The sequence below is a fragment of the Nylanderia fulva genome, unplaced genomic scaffold, assembly GCF_048542155.1.
Source record: "Nylanderia fulva isolate GAGA-0341 unplaced genomic scaffold, ASM4854215v1 Scaffold18, whole genome shotgun sequence".
NCBI lineage: Eukaryota > Metazoa > Arthropoda > Insecta > Hymenoptera > Formicidae > Nylanderia > Nylanderia fulva.
Window position 1 is genome coordinate 1,911,828 of NW_028190055.1, and position 17,101 is coordinate 1,928,928.

The 17,101-nt window shown below is 31.5% G+C and overlaps 2 protein-coding genes across 2 annotated transcripts; both read left to right on the forward strand.

Annotated features, from left to right (window-relative positions):
- Positions 1-216: 216 nt before the first annotated feature.
- On the forward strand, positions 217-8,154 carry LOC114944343 (uncharacterized). The gene is made up of 4 exons (XM_029320238.2): positions 217-330; positions 1,047-1,143; positions 1,254-1,451; positions 1,561-8,154. Exons 2-4 carry the CDS (start codon positions 1,054-1,056, stop codon positions 3,202-3,204), a joined length of 1,932 nt encoding a protein of 643 aa, XP_029176071.2. The 5' UTR covers positions 217-330; positions 1,047-1,053; the 3' UTR covers positions 3,205-8,154.
- A 573-nt stretch (positions 8,155-8,727) lies between these two features.
- LOC114944346 (uncharacterized) lies at positions 8,728-17,101 on the forward strand. Its single transcript, XM_029320241.2, has 6 exons — positions 8,728-9,388; positions 9,527-10,014; positions 14,241-14,565; positions 15,407-15,640; positions 15,956-16,191; positions 16,536-17,101. The coding sequence occupies exons 2-6, from the start codon at positions 9,978-9,980 to the stop codon at positions 16,760-16,762; spliced, it is 1,059 nt and encodes a 352-aa protein (XP_029176074.1). The 5' UTR covers positions 8,728-9,388; positions 9,527-9,977; the 3' UTR covers positions 16,763-17,101.

Genomic DNA, 17,101 nt, shown 5'->3' on the forward strand with positions numbered 1-17,101 from the left:
GAATATCGGCCCATGAATACTCGCGACAGATCGACGAACTTCCGATTCGCAATTACGCGCGACCAACCTTTCCCGCCAAAATTGTGCAAGCGGAGAGCACGCGAGTTCTAGGGAATTTGCTGACTCTCGCTTCCGGCGCGTGCCACTACTGTCCCTACGCCGGCCGCCATGTTGGACGCGGCGCCGCCGCGAGATGGCGCGCGCGAGCCTCCGGGAAGAAGATAATAAACAAAAAGAATCCGCTGCTCATGAATCTGCTCGAGAATGCGTCGCGTTGGGTCCGTGCGGTTTGTTTGAGCGTTTCTGCTTTAACGAGAGACCATCTTGGGGGTGAGTTGTTCCGGGAAAAGAGAAGAAGCGCGTCCAGTTTTTGTCGCTCGTGAAAAAATCGCGACTGTAAATTCGGACGAGTCGCGGCGCCGAGACGCGAGAGTCTCGTTGCGGGTTTTTGAGGTTAGGTCGGCCGTAGGCGCGCGTTTAGCCTTGGCCGCGTGCGAACGACCTCGATTGCGGTCGGAGACGCTCGCGGAATCGTCCTTCTCCCTTCGTACTCGCGTTACATAATTGCTCGTCCGTTTGCTCGCGCGACACTTGCCGCGTCCCCGAAATCCGTGTTCTGTCATAACGCGCGCTATTCCGACCCGCTATTGATATTGCGCCATATTGATAGCAAAGTGTTTTTAATTCCGTTTATTTGCGTTTCCCTTCGTATTTTATACCGTGAATTAGAAATTCTCGAAACACAGGATCTCGAGGAGTCTACTTACGACGTGTGCGATAAGTTTTTAACTGATTCGACAAATAATCTTGAATTTTTTGAGATTCTCTCTCGTCCGCGGATGCTTGTGACGCGTTATTAAAATTATGGGAGTCGTGTGAACCGTATCTACATGTAAATGTTTTTGAGAAATTAGTCGATCGCTGCTCCGGTATTTGTCGTAAATATCACTGACATTGAAAAGTCTTGTGTGCGAAAGAAATGGCATTTTGATAGCGCAGATGAAAAGTTGTTTGCATAGAATTCTTATGGTCGAATAAATTTTCAGCTGCAAAATGACAGATGTGCCCAGAATGAAGCGCAATGGTGCGCGACTTTTTAAGAACCCTCCGCAGCCGCATATGTGCATAGAAGATTATATACAGGTAATATACCATTATAATGAGAGTACGATTATTATAAGAGAATATTGTTTACACAACTCGAAGGAATTGATAGCATGAATGTTATATTAATCAATCTTCTCTCGATTTAGGGCACTACTGCACCATGTTACGTAAATGTACTGTCTTGGGATAAAATTGCAATGCCTCGCAGACCTTCACTGCCCGTGCCGCTCTATGGAGGTATGAGAGTACCACCACCTCGCACAAAAACAGAGGCTATTGTGTTTGCTGTAATGGCCAATCCAGAAGTCCTACGAATGAGTGGCAAGAATGCTCAGGATCCAAAGGTAATTCATCTTTTATAGAATTATGTACAGAATAGTAAAATCTATAAAACTTTTATAATAGTTCATGAGTAATTTACTTGTTACATATGTATTTTATTATCTTCCACAGAAGCGTATGAGCTTTATCGAACTACTACTAGACTTTGTAGAAGCAATGAATGTAGGAGTTTTCTTTACTCGTCATTATACAATTCTAAAAGACCGAGATATCACGGGCGAGTTAAAAGAAGTTTGGAATGCTGTGTTAGCCATTCGCGATAGCGAGCAGCGTCCACCTCAACAAGAAACCTGGATCGATGCTCAACCCTCTATATCACAGTATCCTCAGTATCCAGAACAACAGCAGCAGCAGCAGCAGCAAGAGTACGCACCACAACCACCGCAGTATCACTCGAACAGTATCTTACGAACTACTTATGGCAAAACTATTGGTAATGAAAATATGCATTACGACAATTATGGTCTTCAGCCTCAGAGTCCGGTAATTCCCAAGAACGAGCCGATTTTTATATCCGGTCCTATTTTGTCGAAGCAGTATCATAATAAAGTTCCTCAAGTACTCTCACTTGATCATTACAATTATCGGGAACACGGCAGAGAAGATCAAATCATGCAAAATGTTATTACTGCGCAGCATCAATTTCAACCTAGACAACCATGGCCACATGGGTACGTGAATACTACATATATGCATCCTAATTCGAATCTGCCGTACGGACCGGCCGCAAATACTCCTCCAATGATTAACCCTTCGAGTCCGATCAAACCTTTTCAGTCATACGGCGCTTATCAACAACAATCGCCGCCGCCGCCGCCGTCGCCGCGTATGGATAACGTGATGCACGTTGACATTCGCAGGATGCAGCAGCAACAACAGCAACCACAAATGCACTTGAATACTGTACAACCGCAACCACATGAGCAGCCTGGACCGTTTAATGTACAAAATAATGTGCACAGAACGGGTAGACCGCACATGGGAGTAATTCAGAAGAATAACGCTACTAAGAGGCAAAATTCGCCTATACCTACTTGTACAAATTGCCAAACGAAGGAAGATCAATCCTTGACAAAGCCGAAAAGTCCCGTTAAGGTTCTTCAAAGAGAAACACCGACGGAGCGGCAGGATATAACTAATCATACGGAGAATAATAAAGTTTCAGGAGAAAAAACGGAGGAACCGAAGACTGTTTTAGCGACAGATCTGAATGAGGATCTAAAAAAGGATAATGAAGTCGTGATTGCAGATACGTCGACGAAAAAAGAAGAAATCGACAATCCGGAAACGGCGTGTACCATTGGTGACCCGCCATGTGAGGAGAATTCTGTACAAATAGATAAGCCTTCAGAAACGAAAGAGACGGAAGTGCCAGTAACACCACAATCAACTGTTCAGAAGAATCTTAACAAGTTTACCAGGAGCAATGCGCGAACGCGAAAAATGACGAGAAATGATAAACATAATACTCTCGCGTCGGAGAGTCCGAAACGCTCGCAGCCAACGATGAATAGCATCATCAAGAGCGTGTTCAAGATCAACCCGAGCGGATCCGGCGAAGAGACATCTAACAAGAGAAAAGTGAACGGTCAAACGAAGACGGTTAATGGTAAAGCGACGTGCGAGAACGAGGAACAGGGACAGGGATACACGATATTAAAGAAAGAGGCTCAGGAGGACATAGTGAGCGAGATTGCTCAGATATCGATTCAAGACTGCAAAGACGCGACCGAGGTCGGTCCTGTACTCTCGTGATAGCCTGGTCTACAGCTGGTTCGCAGCTGTGCCGTCACGAGAGTTTTGATGTAAATAGATAGAACATTATTATTTGATAGAAAAGTCACGAGAAAACAAATGATACTTGGAGGTGAGAGGAAGAGAGGAGGAGATACGCTTTTGACGATCGAAACATTTCAAACAGAAGAGAGATATTTCGAGTCCTTTCACTCGAAATCTGCGTCTTCCTTTGGGAAAATTGACGATTGAATATCATCGCGCAAATAGCTAATATTATGGACTTTATAGTGCGTAATTCTACAAATGCGGCGAATCGTTGTGCCGTTGAATTTTTCGATAGTCGGTATCTGAAAATACTGTCATCTACAGAAGACACTTCGATAGTCGATATTTTAATTCTTGGCGATCCACAACTTTTCAATTGTCGCACAATATTGAAAGTTTTTTTTTATTATTAGAGTTTTTGCTTCTTGAAAGATTGGAATAAACTTACAGAGTTCGGAATACAGCAATGATAGCAAAGGATGGATCGTTAAGAATTAATCAGCAGGCTGTGAAAACTGTTGCGAACATAGCTTATATGATCATACTAGAGTAACAGTACTAGAGTAAAATCAACGTGTCTATTTATCAGCTATCGTCGACTATAGAAATGTCAGAAAAGCCATTCGTTTGGGTACAATTTGAATTTTAAAACAGTTTGATTAATCAACTTTTTACAATGTATGGCCATATTTAAAATGTAGATTATTTTCTTCTACTTTGTTTTTAGTATTTAAGTATAATTCGATTATTATTTTTGTAATACTCTTGTAATTATTACTACAAAGATATTGCGAGGTTCTAAAATATTGGAAAACATTTGTTACAGTGAAATTTATTAGATTTTTGTTTAATTGAATTAGCCAATGAGTTGTGACAAATTCAGTTTTCCTTCTAGATTTTATACAAAACTAAGTGTTATATAAAGTGATGATACAAATAATTCGTTAAATGTTTAAGTTTTTTGATTTAAAATAGATATATATATACATATATGTATGTGTATATATATGTATATGTGTATATATATATATATATATATATATATATATATATATATATATATATATCAAAAGAGAGAGTGAGTGAATGACTAAATGAGTATGTTAATGAGCATATGCGTATGCGTGTGTGTTTGAAAGTGTATGTATGTATATGTAAACACTCTGAACAAAGCTAAATTAATTTGTTTGGTATTATTGTACCCACTACGGCGACGAATGCGATCACTTGAGAGCACGAGCTCACGTTTGCTAATCGAAATCCGTCTATCTAACAAATAATCGATCTGCTTCCAATATCTCGCGGCAAAAGGGAGTCGGATAAACAAAGAGAGTGATATTAAAAAATACTTTTAAGTGTACGAGGTATTCTGGGACACTGCCTAACGTCGTCCCTATGCACGAAAATGAATTGACATTTACTTTGAATTTGAATAAGCGCCAAAGCTGGGTAAAACATAGAAGCGCAGTAGTCGAGTGAATGAATACATTTATGTGCTATTTAGAACAGCGATCTCCGAATGTTGTGTAACGCGAGATTTATCTTGATAAGTAGTCACATATGTACGCGAAATCATTTCTATGATATTGATCATCTTCACTGATTAACGCATCATGTGATAGTTCATTGAATCGCTAATAACTGTTCAGAAATTTGCTCTGTGATTTCAATGTGTGAATCAGTGTTTTACCCAGCTCCGTTAAGTATACAGCGACATTGTCGACAATCTACCATTAGAGTGAAATGGTAGATTTAAGCCGAAGTAATTATTGCTAAACGAATGTTGCCGTAGGTTAATGAGGAAAGAAGCATTTTATTATAGAATGTATAATCTGATCATCTCTCGTACTTATCTTCCTACAAAGCAATCGGAGAAGTTCCTATCGAAATTCGCATAACTTCTCCTTTCGGAACGTACAGTCAGCGAGGATCGTTCTTTCATTTTATTTATCATTGGCTATCAAAGGCTGTATAAAATCTAATATAAATAACTTAATACTAAAAATTATATATTTGTATATTTTATTTATATTTAAATTACATATAATATATAATTTAATTCGAAAAATCGACATTTTAATTTTGTCGAATTAAGTCGGACAATGACTCGCTGATCACGTTCGTACAAAAAGAAAACTGCTTCTATCCATTTTTAATTTCTCAATTGCAGATTGATTGCATTTCAGTTCCTTCGACATCATTCATCTTTCGGTTTGAACGCCAAAACTCAGAGCCAATTACGCGATTTAAAATCTGCCATCACAAACTCGCTGTACAATCTTATTATTGAAAGAATGTACAGTGACACCGTATAGTAACCGATCTGAGGAAATACGCTTCTCAATTGGATACTCTGCCAGTTTTATCAGCCTAAGATATGCGTCGTATACAGCCTGATCGAGACTAATCGGTCATTTATTGCGCCTATATAGACATAATCGCCCAATTAGCCCTCGATTAGGTCACGACTGGGTCGCGCACATTATTTTCCTATTTAATGCGTTAAACGCACCGCACATTAGCGACCTTGTCCCTAAGAGCTGAACAAAAACTGCAGTTTTAGCGAAACATATATAATGTTTAAAGAGCATTAAGTAGCCGCCAACTAATGCTAAACAGTCTTCTCTAAGTATAAAATAGTGTTTGGCCTCTAATTGTAGACGATATACCGTCATTATATTCTAACAGTTTCCACAATAGCTGCCACGATAAGAGTGGTGGAGAAAGCTGCCATTTTTAAATTGAAATAGTTGGAAAGAGTCGATTTTTAATCGCGCAAATAGTGCTACGCATAAATCATGTGTAATAATTGTTGTTAAATCTAATTGTCGATGAAGTCGACTTTCTTCTTTTTTTCCTGAACTTTAATAACTCAGGATGAGCCTTTCTTCACGATCTATTTTATTTCAGAACATTTTATGACAAGAACAAGTGATATTTATATCTAACAAAATTTGCCAATAAGTCGGCTTCATTAAAATATATTTTTATACTTCATAGTGCGAATTTTCAGCTGATACTCTAACTATTTAAGAATTGTGAAATTATTCTCAGAAGCATTATTTTTTTACGAATACCAAAGGTTATAAATATACGTAAATGTTAAATTCTTCTATCATGCAGTGTCAAATTAAACGCTGTATTATTTTTTTTTCAGTTTTATTGTAAATGTTATCTAATTTGTGAGTTTTTTATTTTTATTTGCATATCCTTAATTTCTGATTTATTATTATTCGAATATACAGACACTATACGCGCGTAATATTTTCGTAACTTTCATTTTAAAGAAAAGCGCAATTTTATTACGTTCTTATATATATAAAAAAAACTATTTTTAAAACTAGTTCTAATTATTAAAGAAAGTTGTAAAACTAATTATATTTTTAGAAAAATACTTTGAGCGTCATTTACAAATTAGCAAGTTAATATTCCAATTTGGAAACGGCATTTTTGTAAGAAAAATCTGCCTTTTCGCGGCAATTTTATCATTCTCTGAATATTCTACTAGGTGTATCATCAGGCTAAAATAGTTTTAAGAGACCCGATTCGGATTACTACAGGGAGACTCTTTGCAACTATTTAAATTTGCGAACCGCACTTTTATCATGATTCTCGTGTCGCATGTTTCGATATTTTAATATGTACTTGCGAACTGTTTGAACCAGAGAACTCGAATTTTATTTCCGAACATTAGTCATATTTGTTCATCGTATTCTCAAGGTGCTTCGTTAGTAACGTTAAAGAGATCTCAGCTCGCGATTAATTTATATATGCGGTAGTAAAGGAAAGGGCCACAATTTTTCGCAGAGAGACAGTGCGTATAATTATAAAAAACGAGGAGAGAAGATGAAACATGCCGCATAAAATAAAAATGTGATGCGAAAATACCTCTATTATTGTGGAAAATGGCGATTTTACAATCGGCTGAATTCTCCTAGAAACGGTGTGGGAATAAGGCTGTGTAATTATTATATTGCGACCTCTGAGTCCCTTCTATACATAATATAGATATTGTTTTATTTAGTACACACTAAGCGTCCCTTCATAAGCGACTCGTAATTGATTAAGTTAGGCAAGCGAATCGATGCGTTATATCGCGCTCAATTTTTACGAAATTAAATATATACCTATACATAAAATTCTAAATAGAAGTCATAGACTTTGGAAAAATCAGATTCAACGATCAGATACAATCTCATGAATTTAAATAAGACGCGATACATTTTTGATCGTATCTTCCTTCCTCTCTTCAAGTATGCAAATGGACTTTATTAAAATTCAAAACTTTCACTATTCTGGCGAAAAGCAAAGTTTCGTCACGAAGAAAAAATATTTTAAACGAAAGAATGTAAGATTTTCTCATATGAATTTATTACAGTTACAATACAACATAATGAGTTCTGACTATATAGAATTTTGAGTCTGTTAATTTTATTTAACTATAAAAAAAATAACTATCAAATTATTTTTTTCTTTTTTTCAATTTTTTTTTCTCGATGGCGCTTAGTGTGTTGGCGGACGTTTTTTATTTTTAAGTTTATTTAGATGAATTAAATTGCGTATCTCTTGCAATGTGTGGATCTTTAATAACGATACTGAAACAGCGGGTTTTTAAGTGCTTCTTTTAAGTCTTCAGAGAAAGTAGCGTATTCAAATGCCGACACGAACTTCGTCAGTTTTATGACTTTATCACGGCATTTTTCTTTTAATTAATTCTACAGCGGCCTGGCTCGTTTCTCTGCCAAAACGTCCTCGACGTCGCCCTTCATCTGATTTGTTAATAACATGTATTTCAGTATTTGTGTTATTTTAGATTCTTATTATTATTGTCAGGTACATATGAATATATTATAGTTTATTATACCATTATTGCCACGAACATTATACTGTATTATTATTCTATAATATATAATTTTTCCAAAGTCTTTTTAGTATTATTGCTATTTATATACTCGCTGTCCATTTAATTTTAATGTAAACCATATTAATTTTCTTTATATTGACTTTGTAATTTATTTTTCTTTATTGTCCATTCTAATATAAGTTTAGGATTTTTCTTTACCGAAAATATCAACGAGAATCGTTTTAATTTTAATTTTAAACATTTTTGTTAGTTAAAATTAAAATTTTATTAATGATGTTTATATAAATATTAGAGCTGTGTGTTAACTCAATATTACATTAGATCAAGCAGAAATTCATATATATTTTTTGGACTAAGATAACTACAGCAGTTCATTTTTCTTAAGCAATGATACATATTTATTCATTATCCATTTTTTACGATTTTACTGGCAATAATGTATTCCATGTATGAGTATTAAAAATCGTTTGTAATTTGCGCATATTTATTATAAATATGTATAAGCTAGATATATATATACACACAAATATATGTACGTACCTAGCTTATTAATATTCAATATAAACATATTATAAACTTGATACTCGATGAAAATATTTTTTCGAAGCTAACACATTCATATTTTGACAATCATGTTTTTTTTTATAATGTTCTATATTTCTGAAAAATGTTAAAACGAACAGAAAGACAGTCGAAAGCAGTAAAAATAATATAGCTCGATTCGTAATGATCTACGCTTTCACTAGCATGAAAGGGGGAACCGCTTTGATACTTGATTTTGCGATGTGTAGAACGACTTTACGCGGGAAGAACCAAGGTGGGAGGACTTTTCTCTTCCGTTTATGCCAAACGAGCCGTGCGACTCTCACTTGCGAGACGTTATTTCTCACGAGAAGAAGTCGATTTTCGTCGACCACTTGTCAACGTTGTTCAATTTGCGACAGTGACGCGGGCTCTTCCGGGTGTGAAACAGCGAATTTGCGCGAATAATGATTCCGGTGGACATCAAAGTGACATTTAATCAAAATACCCTTTCGGAAAGGGAAGAGACTGAAAGCGACGAAATTTAACTGCGGAAGACAATTCGTGAACGCATTCGCGCAACGCTTGCATCCGATTAGAATCGACGATTAGGAACATCTTCCGTGTTTTCTTCATGTGAAAGCGACGTGATATCACGTGTGACTCTTACCTCGTGCATTCGCAAATAGATTTTGGATGGTCATGCATTATGTAACGTCAAATAAACAAGGTTTTATTTGCAAGTTGTGCGAGTTGTGCTAAATAAATCCGGTAGGCTGTGCTAAATGTTCTAATGAACTTCTCCGTTTCGAGTTTCGTCATACTTATCAATTTTAAAAATTCGAACTTTAAATTTTTGCCGCACAATCGGATTATAAATTACAATTTTTTTTTTTTTTTTTTTTTAAGAGAAGAGTGTAGTTTTTGAGATTTCTCAAACACACATCAGACGTGGATGAGTTGGAAAATTCATAAAGAAAAAGAAGAATTTCAATGCATTTCTTTTTGGAATCATGCGAAACGTTAGACCTTGCACGAAAGTACGCTGTTCTTCAGGTAAGACAGCATCCACTACCAAATGTATATGGAAGGGAAAAAGAAAGTGGAAGGGGTACCTTTCTCCAGAAGACTTACGACTGGAAACCAGCTTCTGTAAGAGAGCTCGTTCATGTAACAGAGAATCTAAATGTAGTTAGTACAATATTGAGACTTGCAGAGAATACATCTCGCGAAAATCTTTGATAGTACAAGTTTGCACGTGGATGCATCGACTGCAATTAGTGCTGCACCTATAAGTGAATCAGCATTACCTAGTTCTAACGTGGGGCTCCCGATGACAAAATAAAGGCGACCCAGAAAGATGACTGAAAATTTATCGGTTAATGTTTCTGTAGAAGGTCAGTTATTTTGCATAAAAGGTATGCTTTTTGGTTCGAGTGTCATAGAACAAACTTTATTTATTAGTAAAATCTCATTAAAAATAATTTGATAAATTTATATGATATTATAAATAAATGTAAGTTATGTCAATTCTTTTACAGGACATATCTTAAAGTTATTGACATTATAATTTCAATAATTCGCGATTTCTTTCTTTCTTTGACTAATTCTATTTTTTTCAACTAAAATAAAAATTTTTAATTGGAAATTATATAAACGTATATAATATATAAGCAAAAATATATATGATAAATTTTAATTGTAATCTAGGAATATATATATGTATGCAATATCAAGTCTAGAAAGCTGCTGGTATAAAAAATATAAAACATATGTATACGCAATTATAATTACCTTATAAAAATTTATCACTAGTAACGCCAATTTATCACTTATTTCGAGTACTTAATCACTTATTTCGGAGTACTTAAATTACTGTATATCAGAAAATTAAATTTTCGTTGGAAATAAACTGTGCACAAGGCATGTATCAATGTCTCGGTATACTACCAAGATTTAAAATATCTCATAATTTTATATTTGAGATTTAATTTCAATAACCTCTAACCCCCCTACGGAAATAAATAAATAAATGCGAGAGAAATAAATAATTAATTGGCGTTATTAGTGATAAATTTTTATAAGGAAATTATAATTGCGTATGCATATGTTTTATATTTTTTATACCAGCAGCTTTCTAGACTTGATATTGCATACACATATGTATTCGTAGATTACAATTTAAATTTACCATATATACTTTTGCTTATATATTATATACATTTATATATTTATATATTTAAAGATTATCTACAAGGGTTCTCAAACATAAATGGCAAAAAAATTAAAAGGTGACGTAAATATTTTGCGAAATATTTAATGGTCATTAAAAATGAACTATCTCCTTCAAGGTTGTGCTTAGTAGACCGCAAAAAAGATGTAGAGAAACTGTTTTTTCTCTTCCATATATATTTCCGAAGAGACATTATATAAGACTTTCGAATCGTGTGCTAAATTATATGAATGATCGAATGAATATCGAAATTATTAAGTATACAATAGAAGTTTCATTTCTTATTTGTTTTAGAGAAAACAAATCATTAAAAGATATCAAACAAATATTAAAATATACCAAATATTTTCAAACAGTACGTTATTTAATTTTAATTGCAAACAGTAATGAAAATTATTATACATTGTTTCTTTTTTTATTTAATTAGAAAAAACAATAAATTAACTATTAAAAATATAGAAAATTAATACAAGTCGCCTATTTAATAGAATAGTTATTTATTTACTGTCACATACATATGGTATATGTTTGACGAAAAAATGCAACATAGTAATAAGAATTTATGCAAAAAAGATTTCCCTTTCATTTTCATCTTGCATGAGAGAAGCACAGCTTATTTAACGAAAGTACGAATAGAATGCAACTTAATTTGTTAAAGTATTTTTTGCTGCAGTACTTCCCGCATTAAAATTACGAAATGCTAAAAGAAATCGCATGTTCATACTAAAGTATGCATCGAAAATGAACGGACAAACTAGTTTGTATCCTTTTAACAGTTTGCAGATTCTGTCGATGAGTTCGAATTTTTTCAACTATATCCGCAAAAATCTTTTAATTATAAGGTTAATTATTATTTTAAATTTAATAAATATTTAATTTAATAAATAAATATTTATTAATAAATATATTATTATAGTATTATACATGTGTAGGATCGCGGGTTTCGGAAATTATTTATTTAAATCAATAAATTAATATTAGCTGGTCTTTAGCACTTGTATTTAATATATAAAAGATGTAAAGATATGAAGACACGTGTACAGTCTCTTTTATTTAACTCGCAAGATAACCCGACTCGAGAATGACGGGACAAGTACATCGGTCAAATATACAAATATAATAATAAAATTTATTCGATTCCTACACATGTAACACTGATTATATTTTAATGTCACGTTCTATATGAAAAATATCTACAAAATATTTGAATTCTTTTAAAAATGTATAAAATAAAATATAAAAATCAGTACTTAATGCTATAATGTATATCTTTTGAATCAATCTTTTTATATAAAAATATTATTTAAATTTTATAAATATTTTTAATAATGTTTTGCTAAAAAATGTGATTTAACTAGTCTATATCTTATGCAAATCCCGATATTTTTTGCTTATAAGTTTATAAATTCTGCATTTGCTACGTTACAAAGTATTTAATAATTATATAGGAATAATTATATATATGCTAATATTTTTTTCCGTGTAGTAACACACATTGGTTGTATATCCTTGTCAAGCAATACGAATATTTTAACATAAAAAGCACACATCTTTATTTTTATATTCTTATTTCAAGATAATATTTTGTGGATATAATACAAACATACATATAATAATAGAGTACACATATACATACATTTGAAGAATAGAATATTTGGATAGTCATAACGTTTCGAAAAATAAAAGTTTAAATATTTTCTCTATATCAAAGAAAAATTTTCATGTCAATATATATTTTGACATGAAGATTTTTCTTTGATATAGAGAAAATATTTAATATTTTACATAAAGATATTCTGACTGATATCGATTTTTAGATTTTCACCAACTTTCAGCATTTTTTAACATTTGATGTTTTTTCAAAATTGTAAAAGATTATAGAATTGAGATATATGGTAATAAATGTCTTAAATTTGCATGAAATTTACATGTGATATACTTCTTCCTCTCTTTTAAAACATTTATGAAAAATTTATATGCAAATATGTAACAAAAAGTTCAAGGCGAGAGGCTATATTAATGAATTCTTAATGAATTCTCATGTCTTGCATCTTGGATTATATAATTTTGCACTTCAAATATCTCATAAAAAATATTTTTTCTTGATTCAACTTGAATTCTTAGTTCGATTTTTAATTATGCATGGACATATTATTGTCATTATTTTTGAATAATTACGCTTGAGGAAAATATTGAGCAATTTTAATCGAAAAAAGCTATTTAGTACTAATCCGATCGATTTTTATTTTTCGATCGGCTCTAGGTCTATCCGATAAAATAATATCAGTAATGTACTTTCCGATTAAATGTGAACGGAAAATAAGCCGTCACTTATTTGTCCGATAAAATACGATCGGATTAATATGCAACTTGATCGACCATTGCACTTGATCGGATAAAATCAAATATCAAATGAGTGATTTACATGAAGAGAGCACAGATCTTATCGTTATACAAAACTATCTGTATTGCAGGCAATATAATATTTCATTTTATACTTAATAATCTAATACTTATTTATATATTTATTAATATAACTGCAAAGGAAAGAAGAATACTTCTGTTGCATAACACAGCACATTTTAATAAAAAAAATTCCATATATATTTTTAATATATTTTATAGTTTAATTTATTTTTAATATATTTTTAATATAATTATTAGTATATTTTTAATATATTTTATATTTTAATTTATTTTTAATATATTTTATTTTAGTATATTTTTAATTATTGTCCGACAAATAATCGTGTATCTGGTCATACATATATAATTGCATGGGACGCATGCGTTAAGTCAGATTGTTAAAATTCTGAAGTATTTCTTCGATTCTGTTCACGTACACGTGCACATATGTCAACGTTGATTTTGGCATTTTTACATGCGGAACATGTTCAGTCGACTTGTGCGATCGCGATCGCACAACATCGTTACATTACATGCATCCTCCTGTTCTGCCAAGCGTAGCTTTGGAAATACCCCATTATGTATTCACACAATAAGCATGATTTCAGCAAAAATTCCTTTGGAGACGTCACCGTGATAAAAATATATTTTATATATATTTTTTGCTCTTTAATTTCTTATTCAAAAATGTTGGCAAAATTTACAATGCAAATTAGGAACTAAAATAATCAAGCATATTACTGCGTATTCTATATTAAAATTTTGTTATGATCTATAGGTATTATTTGCGGGCTAGAATGATCAAATAAAAAAGAAAATGTATATTGAATTTTAAAAAATTAAAAGAACAAAATGGAACACATATATGCGTTACTTAAAAATATTTTATGTTAAAACATATATAGATAAAATATTTAGAAATTTAATAACTTTTTTGCTAAATTATTTTATTTAAAAGCATAATTGTTTTCGATAAATTTTCAGATGTGGTGGAGAAACGATTGCGTATCATTCTTAAGGAAGGTGCTGACACTCTGGTAAATTACGAATCTTTAAAACCAGAATTGCCGCCGTTCTACGATGAGAAAAAATTCCGACTTGGTCAGCAAGCCTTTTACAATAATGTTTTCTCGATGATGATTGCAAAACTTTGTGGTCTGGTATCTCTCTTGGCTATTTCGACCATACTTAAAGTAGTTAGATTCACCAAACAAAGCGGTACTCCTTGTATGGCGTATCGTAGATATGCGATGACGATTCTCCACACATTCGTATGGCACGAAAAGGATCCTCATGGCAAGCCCAACGAGTAAGATTCGAATACATGAATATGAGAGTATCACAATATAAGAAAAGAACAGAGTATATCAAAAATCAAAGTAATATTCAACATAAAATTATTTAATTCGAATATAGAAGAAATGTGATATACATATAATATTATGAAATTTTTAATTATTAAAAATAAAAACAATTGATACGAATAAATTTGTATAAACATATAAATCTACTTTATTAATTTTTATCTTTTTTTTAGATTATTTTTATAAATAATTTTTGTAAACTTAGCAGAATTAATAATAAATTATAAGTAATTAAAGTTTTCAAAGAAAAAACTGTAATATACTATAAAATCTACTTCATTAATTTTTATAATTTTTTCAAATTATTTTTAATAAATAATTTTTATAATTTTTTTCAGATTATTTTTATAAATAATTTTTGTAAAATTAGCAGAATTAATAATAAATAATAAGTAATTAAAATTTTCGAAGAGAAAACTGTCATATACATTAATCAATTCGAAATTACAAAAACATAAATTTATATGAGACTATGAGATTTTCAATCTACATAACAAATTATGTATTTAAATAATTAAGTTTGAACGTTGGTATATTTTTTCTTGAATATATGTATATATAATGTATATTATATAATCTCAAATAATTTATATGTGAAATATGAATAATAATCATATATATCTTTTCGATTATTTTTTACACTTATTATACATATAATATATATATATATATATATATATATATATATATATACATTTATTTATTATTTATTTCTATATGTATTTTTATGAATATATGAATATTTTTCTTTATGAATATATATGCAGTATTATGAACTTATTGTAGATTCTTGGAGTCCTTGAAGATCGTGAGGAGAAAGCACTGTGTTGCATTCCGACGAAGCACTGAGGCTGGCATTCATAAACCAACACAACTGGATATGGCACTCGCTCAATTCGGATTTATCGGATATACTATGATAAGCGGGGAATATTTAGGAGTGAAAACTACTCCCGAAGAAATGGAAGGTGTGGTGCATCTCTGGAAAGTCATCGGAAGCATGCTCGGGATGGACGACAAGTCGGTATCCTTACTTGTCTTTTATTGCATACAATAAAATAAATAATAATAATAATAATAATAATTATTATTATTATTATTATTATTATTAATAATTAATAAAATAAAATGCGAGGCGGATAATTGTCAAAAATTTTGCTCTTTTAAATTGTTCCACAAAATAATAATATTTATAAATTATACATATAAAACAAATTACAAGGCATATTACAAAAATATTTAATATTTTCCAAAATTTCTTATTTTTTTCTATATAATATATAAGATATCTCTGTCATTTATGTGATGTTCATAAGCAAACTTTTGCTCTTCTAGATTCAATCTCTGCACGGGAACGGTTGAAGAAACTCGCGCTTTATGCCAAAGGTTATTGGAAGATATATTTATACCCGCTCTGGCCAAAAAGAATGAATACTTTGATGAAATGGGCGACGCGATGCTGCAGAGTCTCTGGCCCATCAACTTTAATATCGACCCAATAGCGTTCATGACATTCACACTTTATCTGGCTTCTTCGACTGCGCGTAACAATAATCATTCTATCGAAATAGGTAGATTGTCAAACTCAAATAGATATATAAAATTTTTTAATATTTTTATATTTCTATATTTTTAATATTTTAATATTTTTAATATTTTAATATTTTTTAAAATATTTTAATTTTTAATAAAATAGATATATACAATTTTTTAATTCCAAAAAAAATAATGTGACAGAATTAAAAAATAAAATAAATAACAAAATAAAAATTCACTAAAATTCTTAATCAGATTAATGGATTTTTTGTGATCATAAATAATATTGATTCTGAGTTTAAGAAACGATAGGTCTAAGATATATGATAGATATAATTTATTATTTATACAATATAGATAATACAAAATATATTTTCAGATTCTTCGACTATGCCGTTTTACAGCTGGTACTTATTCAATCTGCAACATTTTGTGCTAAAATATTTAATGCGACCCGATGCCTGGTGGTCCCCATTTTTCCGTGCAATTCTTAATTTTTTAATGCGTTTATCGATTTTTTGTTTGGAAAAATATCCTTTACTTGCTTATTGGACCTTCGGGAAAGAATACGCCGACGTTAAAATCTTTCATTATCATTTTGATTGAATGTTTAATCAACGAAATAATAATAAGGGGGATAATATCGGTTTTATAAAATTATATTAAAATTACGAGAGTCAATGTAAAAAAGGTATGTTAATATGTGTACAGAACCAATTATTAATTTATTTTTATATGTGTATATGGTGTAATAATTGTTTATTGAGAAAAACTAAAGAAAATACGTATATCGTACATGTATTCTTGAAAACAACAATTGCGACCTTTAAAAGCTGTCATAAAAGGGAAGCTTAATAATGTATGTATGTAATTATAGACTTGTATAATTGTAATAATTATAGTTACCAATATAATTATAGTAATGATTGTCACTAAGATAAAATA